Here is an 18378-nt window from a genome sequence, read left to right as displayed (position 1 = left end):
ACTATTACACTGGTGATATGCAGTACCGTACCGTACCCCAAGGTCGATGACGTAGGTGTGGCGCGTCTCAGTATTACACTGGTGATATGCGGTACCGTACCGTACGCGAGGTCGATGACGTAGGTGCAGCACGTCTCACTATTACAATGGTGATATGCGGTAGCGTACCGTACCCCGAGGTTGAAGACGTAGGTGCGGCACGTCTCACTATTACAATGGTGATATGCGGTAGCGTGTGGCGCAACGTACCCCGACATTACAGGCGTGCAATGGTGATGTGCGCGTGTGGCGCCGCATACAGGTATACTTCTGTTGTTGGGGTTCGTTGTACTCACCGTCTGCGCCGTCATCGGCTTCTATGTACGAGGTGGTGGGCGTACAGGACTGGGATGACACGGACGATGGGGTTCATGTCTTGTTTGTCGCGTACCGGGGTGCGGTACGGGCCAGACTCTGCTTTCACTGCAGTTTTGAGCTCTCATAGCGAAAGAGCCGTACGGAGTGTCTTCGACACGGATCATACCTCCTGGTACGGATGACGCAGTCTATTTACGTTCCGACGTAGCGTGAAGCGTCAGCCGAATGCAAATCCTATGGACTTGTGATTTGTACGGAGTTTGTTACGAGTCGTACGGAGTGACACTTTTGGTTAGGATCGTACTTGCAGAATCGTACGGGGACGTTTACGAGTACGAATCGTACGTGGAAAAACGCTCCGTACGAAGATTCAGAGCGCTTTTTACCCGATCGGAATCGACCCCAATGCCATTATACTGTATGCCACTCTACTCTATGCCACTCCAGTGTATGCTACTTAAGCCTGGGCTCCATTTGTGCAATTTGTGGAATTCGGTAACTCCACTTTCCATGGAGACTGCAGAGTTATCGTTAAACTCCGCAAAAAAGCGGAGGTTTTTTGGTCCGCGTGCTCGAAACGTCAGTTTGTGCCCATGGGAGCAACTTGCCTGGTGCTCGCTATCGGCCATGACATTTTTAGGGCAGTTCATGGGTGCCATGAGATTTGCTAGTCTGCTACATGCTCCTGCGAGATTTTGCAGCGGCCAAGACATCATTTGGGTGCACCGGCGACTTCCAGCAGATGTTCTCTGCTGTAGGCAATCCCAAACGTGCAGGATCTAAGACAACTGCAATCTGGGGAAGATCCCCTCCTCAAGGAGCATCAAAACCTTTCAACTGATGATGTGGAGTTGAAAAACTCCTCGAATTGACATTTGGCAGTGGTTTATTTGTGCGAAAAGTCTTTTTTCATTTTTTAATTTGTTTTCAACTTGAAGGAAGTACCCCAGAGTCTCCAACTTCCTGTTCCTGTCCAGCAGGCTCCTCCCTGTGCTTTTTCCATCTCTGGTCACTTTTCATTTGGCTTTGGAGCTGGGAGGATCCCTTTTTGTGTCTGCTGCATATCCCATTTGATTTAAAGACATGGAATTTGAGATTTCACAAGTTGAAAAAGTGGTGTTGTTTGTTTGATTGGGGCCTTGCACCTGGACTTATTTGTACTGGTAATGGATTTTAAACATGTATTGTAGAGGGTGGTCTCTTGTTTCAGCAGGAGCCTAGTGATTTTTTTGCATTTCATTTTTTTCTTTTGAAAAAGAAAAATGTTTCATAGTCTACTACATTTTTTACATGCTTTTTTAAAAATACATTTGAAATATCGATTGAATTCAATATGTGCCTAGTCTGCCAATTGGCCTTCCAGCCAGCAGGCCCATTGCTAGTCATGGGTGCATGAAACAAGAGTTCCTATGGTGTTTACAGCATTTAGGCCATGAATGGATTTGGATTGAAATACAAAATTAGCTTTTTAGTGGTATTTCATGTTTTTTCTCATGCAAATAGTGAAAAGGGCTTGTTGGGGTAATGCCCTTGAAGTATTTGTGCTGTGTTGTTGCAAATATTTTTAGCCCAATGATTTTCATTTTTGGCATTGCTGAATTAATGATGTTTTCTCTGTTTTACCATGCCTCCTTTGTCTGGTTAATGTGTGTGTTTGTGTGTTTGCATAGGTCAACATTTACCTTTGTTCCAGGTGCCATGTGGCCACTTGCCAGGGGCCATTTTGTATAGTCAGTGGACTGTCCATTGGCCTGCATGTGCTGTTTGTTTGACAGGCCTCCTGCCTCTTGTTGTTGAGGCTTGAGAATAACCTTGTGGCTGGCGGCCATTTTGCGTATGCAGCCAGTGTGCTTTTTGCCATAGGCCTTTATGTGTTCTTTGTTCTAGGCCTCCTGCTTCTTCTTGTGACCAATGTGGGTGGCAGCCATTTTTTGGATCCAGCCAGTGTGCTTTCCCTATTGGACTGCATATTTTCTCCTTGTTTCCAATGAATGCCTTCCTGTTCAGTGTTGTTGATGACAATGTGGCACTATTTGGCAGCCATTTTATGCATCCAACCAAATTCAGCCCTTTTTGCCATAGGCTGCATGAATCGTTAAGCAATGAGATAGCGGTTGAATATTAACGGATTATCATATCTTTGAGGATAACTTCACCTATGTATAATTTTTTTTTAATTCCATTTTTTTCAGTCATTGTTAAATTATTTATTCAATTTTTTTTAAGAAGAAAAAAAATGTTTTTATTTATACTATTTCCCACTACATCTTACATCGATCACATCAACCCCATGTCTGCTATTGGTGAAAAACAGCATTCATTGTCTTGGGATTATCCCTTCCATTGTCATTTGTCAGGTGCACCTCCCTCAGTGCCACATTACACGTCGATTGACTTCATGTGACGTCACATGCCGCACATGAAGCAAACAGTTACATCTGTATGTTGTTTTCTCTCTTATTCTTCCTGAGTGGTCATTCACCATTTAAGTATTTGCTGGCGTGGTTTTCCGTTGTATGAATGAGAAGATATATTTACATTGTATTGTTAATTAAGGGAGTAACAGAAGTGACCACATTAACTGATTTTTTTGGTCTGTGCTACTTATTGAACAGCAACAATGCCACGTTTCACTTAATATCCTTCTTGCTTCTTTTCTTTTAGGTGCACAACAAGAAGACAACAACAAGAGACAACAATACATCACTCACTGTACTAACCAAAAGAAGGACTGTGCAGGGCGTGAGTGTGACGTGTGATGTGTGGGTGGCCCACATATCAGACATCTTTTCAACTTGTGAATTTAAGTGCCGCTGCTAACTGACCGCTTCAAGATGGCCCCAAAGAAAGTGCCACTACTTAGCCTAGAACTGCTATCAAGAAAGTAGCCAGTGAGAAGAAGCTTACCACCACCTCCACTGATATGTCGCTCCAGATGTTTTTTAGAAAACTGTGCCTGCTGCACTGGGCTCTGAGGAGCAAGCTGGGAGCAGCAACCCCAAATCAGTGGACCCACCCCAATCTAGGTCCAAGCCCATGTCACAGAGGCAGCCAGTATAATCACAGTAATGCCGATGAGCAGTGATGTTGACACTGACTTATCTCTATCGCAAAGTAGTACCCAATCATTGCAGGAAACTCAGAGAAGTGGATAACAACCACAACTGCCAATAGTAAGTAGTTCCTCCTGAGGTAGGAGTAGTTAAAGAGATTGAGCTTAATGTTGAGGAAGTAGGGCAATCTGCCACAGAAGATCATTGTCTTCCAGATCTTCAGCTAGAAAAAGGAGGGTTAGTGATGCATCATTTTCTTCTTCAAGCCCCCATCCTGATGATCTAGATGCCACTTGGATCCTGCCTCAGTCTAGGAGCAAGACACGCCACAAGATGACTCAGGTGAGGCCAGGGAAAAGGAAGGTTCCAGAAAGCCTTAGAGTTATGGACGCAGATGTCGAAGCGGAGAATGACAAAGTGTCAGTCATCATGGATGTTAGCCCAGCCCCAGTGGACACTGACATTACCCCATCCCAACTTTCCGGGGGCATGTGGCAGTGGCACCACAGATCCAACCACCGCCAGCTGCCATATTTGCAAAGTCCCGGTAGCAACCTACATCCACAACTACCTCAGTAGAAGTAGCAGTACCTGCAGAGAGCCAAACATCAAAAGTTGAGCTCCCCAGTTTGGAATTTTCGTTTTGGTTGTCCAGAAGGAGGCAAATATTGCCATATGCTCCCTTTGCGGAGCAAGTGTTAGTTGGGGTAAGTTTGGTACAACCCCATTGAGAAAGCCCCATATAATCCTTTGGGAGGCACTCCTTTGCGGCCAAAAAACTGCAATTGTTTTTGGTGAAGGGGTGAATCCAAAATCAATCCAATCATAGTGGAAGGTGACGAAGAGAAAGATATCTTCATTACGCAAAGTAGCCCTCTCCCCAGCAGTGTAGTAGACACCAAGGCAACAGAGGAGAGTGACTGCCCCGCTGAAGAGCACATTGAGCCTTCCACCACCTGCTCTCAAGAAGTCACCTGCATCAATGGCATCAGGAAAGAAAAATATTCAAGCTACTATTCCTGCCATGTTTTGGTCAGAGGTGCAGTATGAACGCAACCACCCAATGGCACTTTTGTACAACGTGAAGCTCCCCTGGCTAAAATTTTAGCACTGGACCTGCTTCCTTTTTCTTTTCTTGAATTTGTGGGAGCCATCTGCCCGAAATGGAAGGTTTCCAGCCGGTCATATTTTGCAAGAGTTGCTGTTCCAGCGCTACATCACAATGTGCTTGAATTGCTTGGACAAGCTTTGCAGCAGAGTGCTGTCCATAGTATCCACCTGACAACAGACATTTGGACCAGTTGCCTATCTACTGATTACATGTGCATCACTGCAAACTGGACCTCTCTTTTGGGGGCTAGAGAAAAATTATCTGAAGTTGTTGACACGGCTGAGATTTTAATGCTGCTCGAAAGCATGCGACAGGAGTGATGTTTGCAATGGAGAAATCCCATACAGCTGCAAACATTTTGGAAGTCTCTTACAACAGGGTCTTTGAATGGCTGCGACCAAGAGGGCTTAAGATAGGATGTGTTGCCATGGACAATGGCCCGATGGTGGTTATTTCAGGGTCCTATGTTTGGCGCACTGCATCAACATAATTGTACAGGACTTTCTCAAAAAATAAGACTAAGTAACCAAGTTACTGTCCACCTGCAGAAGAATCTGTACTCATTTTAGCCATTCATTTGAAGCCCGGAAACAGCTGAGGGTTATCAGCGTGATAATAGAATGCCTGTTAAAGCACTCATACAGGAGGTGCCAACACGCTGCAATTCCACTTATTACATGCTTGAACAACTGTTTGAGCAGTACAGACATATCAATGAATAGGTCATGCAAAGAGGAGATGCAACTGTAAAAGGCATGATCATTGAGATGGACCAATGGGGCTTAGTCAAAGGCCTGACAGAGATGCTGCTTCCCTTTGAGGTGTTCACAGGGGAAGTCAGCAAAGAGGACAGTACCTGGGCAAGGCTATCCCATTGTTGCACATGCTACAGGAACAGCTAAAGAAGGTGTCTGCAATGTATGTAGGTGTGGAGGAAAAAATGATGCATATGACTTTGTGGAGAGCTTAATCCTTCACTCAGCTGCTAATGTAAGGGTGCAAAGAGACATTATGTCCTCCAAACATTACATCTGTGCCACAATTCTTAATCCAAGGTACAAACCATTACTGTCCACTTTCATTCCTTTTGCAGACAGGGAATTAGAGGCCCACTGGTCCAGGATACAAGTCATGTGGGGCAGCCTTCAAATTCAGAGCCTGAGGGCAGTGCTGTTGGTTTACAGCAGCCGAAACCAACAACAAGAACATCATCAATAACATCAAGGCCAGGAGCATAAGCCCTCAAATCTGCAACTGAGTGGTTTCTACTGGCAGAGCTTAAGTCCAGTGCAGACGTGAACGCAAAAGAGGTTGTGTAAAGTGGAGCACCAGCAATGAACATCGAGCCAATGGTCCAGGCCTACATAGGTCTACCTTGATCAAAACTCATTGGTGTTTTTGGTATGGGAAGAGGCGTCAATGGCCAGTACTCAGCAGTCTGGCAATAAACTATCTGGCTTGCCCTGTAGCCAGTGTCTCCGCTGTGCGTGTTTTCAGTGCTGCTGGTGCCATTGTCACCGTGAGAAAGACCAATCTCTTGCCCCAAAACGTGTAGAGATTAACCATAATCAAAATGAATCAGCAATTTATACCACTGGATTACATCATAACTTAAGTACCACATGAGGATGATGAGGGAGACTCAGGTCATGGAAGTAGTGTGTTAGATGACCTACTTCTGGGCAAACATAGCAAGGTGTGATGGATGGAGTACTGAAACTTTTCAACCACTCACCCCTACTCATAGATCTGGGTTTAATCCATTGTTGTTTTGCTCACTGTGCCACCCTGGTTTGGACCCAGGCAAATCAGTCTTGACCCTGTTCCTCGTGAGAACAGTCCAGCCCAAACTGCCAGGCCAGGTCCTCCCTGGACCTGAAATAAGCATCCTGGGACCAGTTTTAGGGTTTCACACCTCATCAGCCAGGCTAACTTGAATCCAATGGCACAGCAAGCAAGGGACCGACGCCTGGACATACCCTTGGCCACTTAAGGCGAACATAGCAAACACAACATGATTGATGAATTGATGAAACTTTCAACCACTCACTCTGTCACAGATCTAGGTTTAATCCATTGTTATTTTAAAAAATAAATTTTTTCGATATCTCCTGTCCCTTCCAAAAAGTATATCAGTCTACAACTGTCATACGGAGTTAGGAATGGAATACCTGACAGACCTGATTAAAATCCAGCCAATTCTGCTCTGGAGGAGAATTTGGGCGACGCCAGAATTGGGCCTAAATCGAGAAGTGATCAAGGACGTTATGGCACTAGATAATGTAAAAAGTATCAAATCGCTTGAGTACGTGAGGAAAGTCCTGATGGACATTGAAAGGCTAGAATGGTACTACAAACCCGAACTAATTGGGAAAACCCCTAAGAAAGCATTAAAAAATCTATGTATGGAACACTTCAACATTCTAAGGCTTGGGAACGAAGTCAGTAAAAGATCTGTGCTCGAACATCAGCCGCTGCTGACTACTTATAAAATACAACCATACCTAACCATCGTTACCCTGGGGTTTGAACGCTTTGTCCTGACTAGATTCAGGTTCAACATTTTCCACCACTTGGTTTCATATCCGGATAAAAATGACTGGAATAGAACTCTGGCCCCATGCCCATGTGATAATGTATCCACCCAGTCCACCTTCCATCTTGTACTGTTATGCAAATTGTATAAGAAAGAGCGTGCTAGATGGTTGAAACAATATTTGAGAGGTGGGGCATGGCGGCAATGTAGGCCGGCTTATCTGAATCTCCAACAGCTAGGAAACCCTCTGTGTATTAGGTCTATGTCGATGTTTTTAAAAAGTGTATTGAAACTACGGAATTCATTATGAATTTTTGATTAATCGATTAACCACCCCAATCTGATTTAATATTCTTTTTATAATTATTTATTATGTGTATTTGTAAAATGAAATTCTTTGTCTGAACTGCTTTTATGATTTTTAAATAAAGGTGAAAATCGAATAAAGTTTTAAAATTGAAAAAAAAAATTGTTATTTTGTTCACTATGCCACCCCAGTTGGGACCCAGGCATATGCAAATCAGTCTTAACCCTGTTCATCATGAGAACCATCCAGCCGAGCTGCCAGGCACGGTCTTCTCTGGACAGGAAACAAGCATCCTGGGTCCGGTTTTACGGTTTCACCCCGCATCATTCAGGCTAACTTTAATCCAGTGGTACAGTGAGCAAGGGACCCACATCTGGGCATACCCCTGGCCACTTAGGGCGAACATAGCAAATACAACAAGATGATGAACGGAGTGCTGAAACGTTTCAACCACTCACTCTCAGTCTCAGATCTGGGTTTAATCTATCGTTCCTGTGCTCACTATGCCACCCCAGTTTGGACCCAGACATATGCAAATCAGTAATGACCCTGTTCCTCATGGGGCAGTCCAGCCTGAATTGCCAGGCCAGGTCCTTAGTGGACCGGAAACAACCATCCAGGGACCTGTTTTGTGGTTTCACCCTTCATCAGCCAGGCTAACTTGAATCCAGTGGTACAGCGAGCAAGGGACCCACGCCTGGGCATATTCTTGGCCACTAAGGGTGAACATAGTGAACAAACCACTAGAGTTTGAGGACAAGCTCTACTTCCCTGACTACTAGGCTTCCTTTCTTTGATGCCCCCCCAAAATATATATATAGCTAGTAAACATTATTTACTTTATTATTTGTGAGTGTCTGACTCTCTGTTTGACAATTCATCCCCGCTGACTTACTCAGACACATTTTTATAGCCAGATTGGAGTTGCAACTGTGTGTAGTCAGTGAAGAAGTCTGGACTCGCCCTCCAAAGCCATTACCTTCAAGCCAGCCATTGGAAAGAGAATACAGACAACCCTGGGCCATGACTATCTATGCTTTCCTACCCTAGAGGGACTGAACACATGTGACATTTATAATTCAATTTACACTGGCAATTCTCTGCTTCATGAACATGGAGGATCTGCATTCTGCAATGTACCACCAATCGATCAAAGTGAGCGCACTGGAAGAACATGTAAATTCTGGCATGCATTGCACGCTGAGTGATTGTTGTTTGTTGTGGACTTGTTGCAATAGGTCATCATCAATGATCATGTGTGTTGAGATTGAGAAGAGATTAGATGATTCATATATATATATATGTCCACTATATACAAGTCCACTATACGCCACTACACTCTAGTACAATCCACTGTACGCTATTACACTGTACATCATACCTTTTTATGCCACTCTACTCTATGCCACTCTACTCTACGCCATTCCACTATACCCTACTACAATCTACCCTATTACACTGTATAACACTCAATTCTACGCCACTCTACTGTATGCTATACCACTATATGCCACTCAACTCTGGCACTACACTATACGCCAATAAAGTTTAACAATATTCCACTCTATACTACTCCACTGCATGCAACTCTACTGTATTCCACTCCACTCAATGCCAGTAACTCGACATTATTCTACTGTTTATTTTTATTTTGTTTCCTAATTATAATGTAATTTTAACCTTTGTTTCTTTCAGTGAATTTCTACGTTTTTTTAAATTCCACTTCCTAACTATAACGTCCCTGTAACCTTTGGTTTATTCAGTGAATATATATACAGCAAACACTTTGCTTTCAACAAGTGAGAGCTGTGAAAATGCTCTTGCTTGCTAGAAGCAGAGCTTTCATCTGTTTTCCTGCCCACTGTTAAGTGAGCAGAGAAACAGACAAAGTGCTTTCACACGCAGGGGCTGCAGGTTTAGCAGCTCCCTGCGTGTGAAGGCAAAGCCAGCTCCCGCAGCAGTCAAGAGCTGGCTGGGACGGCAAACACCTAGAGGCACCCTCCACTGTCCCTGGGGAAGAGGAGAAACAGGCAAATTAAAAGGAAGAAACGAGCATATGGAGTTAGAATAAAGGTAAGAAATTAGCAGAAAGAGACAGAATGAGGCAAGATAAAAGTCAGAAACTAGCAGAAAAGGCAGTATAAAAGTCAGAAATGAGCAGGAAGAGGGAAAATAAACTCAGCAACAAGCGGAAAGATTCAAAATAGAGGCCAGCAATGATTAGAATGAGGCAAAATAGAGGCAAGCAACGAGCAGAGAGAGGCAAAATAGAGATCAGCAATGAGCAGAAGAGGCAAAATAAAGGTCAGAAAGGAGCAGAAAGAGGTAAAATAGAGATCAGCAACAAGCAGAAAGAGACAAAATAAAGGTGAGAAATGAGCAGGAAGAGTCAAAATAAAGGTCAACAACTATCAGAAATAGGCAAGACATATAGGTCAGAAATGAGCAGAAAGAGGCAACATACAAGTCAGAAACGAGAAGAAAGAGGCAAGATACAGGTCAGGAACGAGCAGAAAAGGCAAAATAAAGGTCAGCAATGAGCAGAAAGTTTGCAATATAAAGGTCAGAAATGAGCATATAGAGGTAGATTAAAGGTCAGAAATGAGCAGTAAGAGAGACATTAAAGGTTAGCAAAGAAAGAAAAAGGGAAAATATAGGTCAACAATGAGCAGAAAGAGTCATGCTAGAGGCCAGAAAGTTGCAGAAAGAGGGAAAAAAGAGATCAGCAATGAGCCGAAGAGGCAAAATAAAGGTCAGAAAAGAGCAGAAAGAGGCAAAAGAGAGTTCAGCAAAGAGCAGAAAGAGACTAAATAAAGGTGAGAAATGAGCGGGAAGAGTCAAAATAAAGGTCAACAACAAGCAGAAAGAGGCAAACTGGAGATCAGAAACTAATGACAGAAAGAGGCAAATGGAGGCCAGCAACGAGCAGAAAGAGGCAATATAGAGATTAGAAATGAGCAGAAAGAGACAAAATAAAGGTCAACAACTAGCAGAAAAAGGCTAGATATAGGTCAGAAAGGAGCAGATAGAGGCAACATAAAAGTCAGAAACGAGGAGAAAGAGGCAAAATAAAGGTCAGAAGTGAGGAGAAAACAAGCAGAGAATGAGCATAACCCACTCAGGCAAGAGGCAAGCTGGAGGCCAGCAATTAGCAGAAAGAGGCAAAAAAGAGATCAGCTACTAGCAGAAAGAGGCAAAATAAAGGTCAGAAAGGCGCAGAAAGAGAAAGTAGAGATCAGCAAAAAGCAGAAAGAGGCAAAATAAAGGTCAGAACCTACCAGAAGAAGTCAAAATAATGGTCAGAAACTAAGCGAAGGAGACAAAATAAAGGTCAACTAGCAGAAAGACGCAAGATATAGGTCAGGAACGAGCAGAAAGAGGCAACATACAGGTCAGAAACAAGTAGAAAGAGGCAAGATAAAGGTCAGAAATGAGCAGAAAGAGGAAAAATAAAGAGCAGCAACGTGCAGAAAGAGGCAAAATAAAATTCTGAAGTGAGCAGAAAAATTCAGAAAACAGGCAGAGAATGATCCTACACTCAGGAACACATGCACCCACTAAGAACAGATCTACTCAGGAACTCATGCCCTGACTCACAGAGCCACTCAGAGACTCACATGCCCACTCACAGACCCACTCAAAGACTCATGCACCCACTCACAGACCCACTCAGACACTCATGCAGTCACTCACAGACTGATTGACACATTCATGAAGGCACTTGCAAACCCACTCAGACACTCACACACCTACTCACAGACCCACTCAGAGACTCACACCCCTACTCACAGACCCACTCAGACACTCATGTACCTACTCACAAACCCAGTGAGACAAACATGCACACACTCACAGACCTATTTAGACAATCATGCACTCCCTCACAGACTGACTCACACACACACATTGAGGGACTCACAAACCCACCCAGACACTCTCACTCCCACTCACAGACCCACTCACAGACCCACTGAAAAAGTCACTCAGACACTCATGTACCCACTCACTCACAGACCCACTTAGACACTCATACACATACTCAAACAACCAATGAGACACTTATGAATCCACTCCCAAGCCTACTCAGACACTCATACACATTGAGACACTCACTCACCCACCCCCTGAGACACTCATGCACTCAGTCACACACTCACTCTGAATGGTTAAAGGTTACAGTTAGGAAATAAAATGTAAAAACCTTAGAATTTCACTTACAAAAATAAAGGTTACATGAATGATATAGTTGGGAGATAGAATTTTAAAAAACTTAGAAATTAACTGAAAAAAACAATGATTACAGGGTTGTTATAGTTAGGCTCACATTTTACTCTTACAAGACCAGAGAAATTCATCAGTTATAGTTACCTGAACTAACTATAACCTACACCCCAGCAACGCACTGCTTATGACCTCCACATATTATATCACTCATGACATGGTCAGTGATATCACTGATGACACCTCAAGTGACATCAGTGATGACATCACTGAGGTATCCCCTCTGAGTTTGTACATTTTACGCCTCAATTCACTTTTACTTTGACCCTCAGTCTGGCTGAAGGATGGGCTAAAGTTAATCAAAGCTAATTGTCCGTGACTGTATGGGCCTAAACAACATGCTACACATACCATGGTTGTACTATATCATATCCAGAACTGGGAAGACCAGAGATTTTTTTTCATCCTGGCTGCATTGTCAAAGGAGATATCGCCCTAGTGAAGCAGGCTTTTTTTCTCAGGGTGGCATCAGAGTGATGCTGAAAGATTCTTTCTTTGAATATTTTCTGTTTCTTTTCTTTCACTTTCTTTCTCCACAAACTTGTTTCTTTCTGATGCTACTTTCTTTTTTTTACCTTTTCTTCTGTACATCTTTCTATATTTTGTTAGTTGCTTCCTGTTTCTTTTTCTTCCTTTCAGTCTCTCATTTTTACTTCTTTGTTCTGGTTTCTCATGTCTTAATGTCTGGCTGTTGTATTATGTGCCAGTCAATTCAATTCCGAAATATGTTTGCTGGTAGATAGGAATGAAGTCTGTATGGGCCTCACAAAAATGCATTATTGCTAGTGGCACTTCATGCTCTAACTCACAAAGTGAGACCAGCAGCCTCCTATGTATTGCATGGTAATGAAAACACAATTCTAAATTAGACTCTCACCTTTCAGTCTGATTCATAAACAAAGGGCAAACCTGATCCTTTGGGTCCTTTCAAGTTAATATTTACTATAGAGCTCATGTAGCATTAATGATGTTCACTGGAGCAGGGCTTGGATACTTTAGGGACGGTTTTCAAATTGCCCCTGTCTAACTTCCATAAATTAGGCAAGAAGTCAGTATGCTCTTCTGTGACCAGTAGTATCTTCAGTACAAAAGTGGTTGGACACCCCTGGGCTAGGTACTGGTTGACAGAAGCAGTCTGTGTGTTTAAGGGCACATAGACAACAATGTTTATGATGTGAAAAGTTAGAGGAAAATGCTCCTTGTTCCCTGGAGATCGTGGTTAGATACCTACAACCCTGAATTAGTCTAAAGGATTTCTGAGTTAGTTAAATAAAAACTATTAAACATAGAAATATGGGTATGTTACTAAATGAAAGATGACAAGCCATAGCTGTTTCAGCTGCTAACGGATTACTTTTCAAAAGAGATTACAAACAATACAAGAGATTTAGTCCATAAAGGACTATGGTCACAGAAGTATTAAAGCCCCTTGATACACCAGGCCCCTTGTTCTCACCTCACAGCACTTCATTATAGGACAGGAAATGTAATACATGTGTACTCACGTGTTGAGACCAACAAGATCAGTTCTGAACCGAAGTTTAACTTATGTGCAAAAATGGCATGCTTTAAATGGCATGCCTAAAATTCATACAATGGGAATTTACACTCAAAAATTGATTTTTGTTATGCATAATGTTATACTCCACTGGTATACAGTTATGTGGAGAATGTGCTCCAGTGCAGGGAGCTGATGCTCCAACGTGAGAACACCCACAAACCTCTTCATGTGTGGTTATTGAGAAACGTTTACATTGTTGCAATGAATCAGGAGTGAACGTCCAAAGAAATAGCATGCACCCATGTACTTTTACAAATTGTAAATATATGTAATATACACCATGTACAATTTATGCTTACAATTACTTCCTGGGACACTGTGACCGTCTCGACTTCCAAAAGGAACTTATATACTTTTAAGATTTTGCAAAAAATAATTCTAGTCCAGAGGCAGATTCCAATGCATGACGAACCCCTTTAGGGTGTGAACAGTTTACAATGGTTTGCATTGAAAACAATAGCCGAAACGTGAGTTCTATTGGCATAAATGGCTCCTCAAGTGATCTATGGAGATAAAAGTCATTGTAGAAAAAAACGCGAATCATTCAAAATGACATTGATTGGCTGCAGTAACAACTAAGTACAATAATGTGTTTTCTTGCCTGAACAGCACGTTGGATACTGCAAGGGGAGCCGAATAAGCAGACTTGGGGAGGATGGTGTGTCTGTTTCCTGTGAAATCTATGAACCCAAGGTACTGTCAGCTCTGCTTATATGTACTAAATTTTCTCAGATATATTCATATCAAGTGATGGTAATGCATGATTTATGTAAATCAAATGATGGTAGTAATTCATACCACACCTGGCCTTCCATGTAGATGTATCACAGGCAGCGGTCAAGTGAGGTAGGACTACACTGAAATGTGAAAACCTAAACGTGTGATTTGATACTCCAAGACAGGATTTACTGTACGATACTGAGGGATCATAGGGAGGTGTAAATGTTCTTTAAAGAGTAACAAGAAAACTGCAGAAGAAATCATATCGTGCTAACTCTCAAATGTGTGAGCAGGTAAGTTTATATCATCTGTATTTGACAATATAACAATGAGAGAAAAAACCATGCATGCTTTTTTCACACAATCTTTTACCATGCTTATGCCTACACACCCACTGAAAGTCTATTCAAGGTAAGTATTATTAAGGAAAGCTAAGACACAACAGGTTGGGTGAAGATCAGTCAATTCCAGCCCTTTTCACTACAGAATCCACAATGCAGAGGGAGCTGCAGACACCGCCCACTAGGGAAAGGACTTCCACGTGTGTTTCTGCAGCGAATAGGCTTGGGGCAGCGAGTCCGAAAAACATCTTCCCTTCAATTGGTGGAAGGAGCGTCTCTACCAACCCAGTGAGGCGCTCTGTTTCTTTTTAAGTGGACAGTGAATTTTGAAGAGTAAATGGTATCTGAGGAAGGCACGGAGTACCGAAATGCATCATGCCTCTCTTTTTACTGAGAATAAAGGTGCTTGGATCGACTTACCTGTGTGGGCTTTCGTTCTTCTGACAGGAAGGGACATGGACTTTGGATGTTTTGTGCGTGGCCACTCGCACTCGAGCCCCCACCCTCAAGAGTCTGGCGTATCGTGGCAAAAGGTGGAGTGTCTCAAGGCGCTTGGAAAACGCCAGACCACCGTAACTCTCAGCGCGTTGCCAGGATGATTAAGACTGGGTCATGACTTCATGAAGACGCCTTGGCTTACGTAGGCGAAGGTGTTCCGACGTGCTGGGGGCACAACAGGTTGGGTGAAGGTCAGTCAATTCCAGCCCTTTTCACTACAGAATCCACAATGCAGAGGGAGCTGCAGACACCGCCCACTAGGGAAAGGACTTCCACGTGTGTTTCTGCAGCGAATAGGCTTGGGGCAGCGATTCCGAAAAACATATTCCCTTCAATTGGTGGAAGGAGCGTCTCTACCAACCCAGTGAGGCGCTCTGTTTCTTTTTAAGTGGACAGTGACTTTTGAAGAGTAAATGCATCTGAGGAAGGCATGGAGTGCCGAAATGCACCATTCCGCTCTTTTTACTGAGAATAAAGGTGCTTGGATCGACTTACCTGTGTGGGCTTTTGTTCTTCTGACAGGAAGGGATGTGGAGTTTGGATGTTTTGTGCGTGGCCACTCGCACTCGAGACCCCACCCTCAAGAGTCTGGCGTATCATGGCAAAAGGTGGAGTGTCTCAAGGCGCTTGGGAAACGCCAGACCACCGTAACTCTCAGCGCGTTGCCAGGATGGTTAAGACTGGGTCATGACTTCATGAAGACGCCTTGGCTTACGTAGGCGAAGGTGTTCCGACGTGCTGGGGGCACAACAGGTTGGGTGAAGGTCAGTCATTTCCAGCCCTTTTCACTACAGAATCCACAATGCAGAGGGAGCTGCAGACACCGCCCACTAGGAAAAGGACTTCCACGTGTGTTTCTGCAGCGAATAGGCTTGGGGCAGCGATTCCGAAAAACATATTCCCTTCAATTGGTGGAAGGAGCGTCTCTACCAACCCAGTGAGGCGCTCTGTTTCTTTTTAAGTGGACAGTGACTTTTGAAGAGTAAATGCATCTGAGGAAGGCATGGAGTGCCGAAATGCACCATTCCGCTCTTTTTACTGAGAATAAAGGTGCTTGGATCGACTTACCTGTGTGGGCTTTTGTTCTTCTGACAGGAAGGGATGTGGAGTTTGGATGTTTTGTGCGTGGCCACTCGCACTCGAGACCCCACCCTCAAGAGTCTGGCGTATCATGGCAAAAGGTGGAGTGTCTCAAGGCGCTTGGGAAACGCCAGACCACCGTAACTCTCAGCGCGTTGCCAGGATGGTTAAGACTGGGTCATGACTTCATGAAGACGCCTTGGCTTACGTAGGCGAAGGTGTTCCGACGTGCTGGGGGCACAACAGGTTGGGTGAAGGTCAGTCATTTCCAGCCCTTTTCACTACAGAATCCACAATGCAGAGGGAGCTGCAGACACCGCCCACTAGGAAAAGGACTTCCACGTGTGTTTCTGCAGCGAATAGGCTTGGGGCAGCGAGTCCGAAAAACATCTTCCCTTCAATTGGTGGAAGGAGCGTCTCTACCAACCCAGTGAGGCGCTCTGTTTCTTTTTAAGTGGACAGTGAATTTTGAAGAGTAAATGGCATCTGAGGAAGGCACGGAGTGCCGAAATGCATCATGCCGCTCTTTTTACTGAGAATAAAGGTGCTTGGATCGACTTACCTGTGTGAGCTTTCGTTCTTCTGACAGGAAGGGACGTGGAGTTTGGATATATATATATGAATTCTTGCATTTTCATTCAGCAATGGCAACTATGTGTCAGCGGTAGTGCGTTGTTACTGTTTATTACTAATCACATGATCATGGTGGGCGTCACCAGGGGGTGGCATCTATTTCACTGCATACACGTATAAAAAAGCATAATTGATTATAAACATGTTGCAGCGTGATCAAGGGCTTCCCGCCTGAAACGCGTCGCTGGTTCTGTTTTAATCTGTAAATAAAATACCATCTTGCTGAATTTGCTGGTCCGGTCCTCTTCCTTGTTGGCGTGGAGGCGGTGTCTGCAAGCGCAGAGCAGGCTGGGGAGGAACCTTTCTTTATATATATATATATATATATATATATATATATATATATATATATATATATATATATATATATATATATATATATATATAAAAAGGGTTCCTCCCCAGCTTCGCTCTGCGCTCGCAGACACCGCCTCCACGCCAGTAGAAATGAGGACCGGACCATCAGAGTCAGCAAAAGGTGTTTTTATTATCCTTCAACAGAACCAGCGACGCGTTTCGAGCTGAAAGCCCTTGTTCACGCTGCAGCATGTTTAAAATAATAATGCTTTTTTATACTTGTAGTGATGCTAACACCACACCCTAGTGGTGTTCACCAAAATCACGTGATTAACAATGAATAGTGAAGAAATACTATCGCTGGTAACATATCTTGTTTGCTGATAATGCAACATGAAAATGCAGTTACAGGTTAAATCCAGGTTATAACACAAATTGGATATGAATCAGATTAAAAAATAACAGATCTAATATCACTCAATGTAAACATTTCCTTATATTGCAAAATTAAGTTTCAACCGGCCAATATGATCCTAGTCTGTGCAAATATATATATCTTATAGCAGCGAACGTTAAAGTGCAATAAGTGTATAAAAAAGTGCATAAGTGAAAGAGTTGCAAAAAAGTGCCAAGATGCGGGAATAAGCCATTTTACCATTAGAACAGAGATACTCAATAACTAAGTCTACCTACATATTATATTGGATGTTTGGGCAGATTGTATTATTCTATTCAAAGCTCTCTAAAAAATTACAATTGGTAAAAAACTGTATCAAAAAAGTTAACATTGAAAATATGTATAAATAATACCATATTTCATATATGTACACACATAAACATCGTTATATCACAAAAAACCAAATATATTGCAAAACCTATACTGAAAACAAAAACAATCATAAACTATTTTCATGTCCCTTAAGTATACACACCCATATATACATAAACATATCTCTATATACACACATGATTATATCCACAACTATATACACCTTCTATCCATATAGTAAAGTTTACTGTACAATACAAAACTATCATAAAAAAACTCAATACAAATTATTCTATTGAATCTTAGAATAATACAGTTCAAACATAGAAAGAGGTGCATATCCGAAGACACACATGTAAAGTGCATAGTTTAAAGAAATACAAATATTTACCTATTGGGACATCACTATTCACAGAAACAGTACTGTTGGATATATATCTCTTACAATGTAACTCCTAATAATGAACCTAACTAGGAGTATACAGACCACACATGTATGAAAACTGGAATTGCTAAGAAGACTCAGATAGATAACTGCACCAAGAAAGCTTACAGGAAATGATGCATCTCTTCAATATTGTTGAGCCCATTGGGCCAACGACTATCGAGTTCAAGAATGAATCAGGTTCCAGTTTTCTAAGTTGTAATTCACGGTCACCTCCTCTTTTTAGGTATGGTACAGCCCCAATGACAAAGTAACTGAGGCAATTCAGATCCTTATTGTGTACCCGTTTGAAATGTCGTGCGACCGGGTAAGTCGGGTCACTATGTAGAATAGCCCGCAAATGCTGTAATATCCGGACGTGCACCTGGAGCTTAGTGCTGCCAACATAT

The 18378-nt window shown here is 42.9% G+C and overlaps 1 protein-coding gene across 3 annotated transcripts in view; it reads left to right on the top strand.

Annotated features, from left to right (window-relative positions):
* Nucleotides 1-18378, top strand: part of LOC147684032 (fetuin-B-like) — a 168754-nt gene that overhangs the window by 91495 nt on the left and 58881 nt on the right. For all 3 annotated transcript variants that reach the window (XM_086944373.1, XM_086944374.1, XM_086944372.1), the window contains one exon: nt 13816-13899. In XM_086944373.1, coding sequence (XP_086800499.1) covers nt 13816-13899 — 84 coding nt within the window. The remainder of the gene's footprint in view (nt 1-13815; nt 13900-18378) is intronic.

Source organism: Lissotriton vulgaris, chromosome 11 (assembly GCF_964263255.1).
Source record: "Lissotriton vulgaris chromosome 11, aLisVul1.2, whole genome shotgun sequence".
In the NCBI taxonomy this organism is placed as follows: domain Eukaryota; kingdom Metazoa; phylum Chordata; class Amphibia; order Caudata; family Salamandridae; genus Lissotriton; species Lissotriton vulgaris.
The sequence above is the reverse complement of the archived record's forward strand: the minus strand, read 5'-3'. Positions and strand labels throughout refer to the sequence as shown.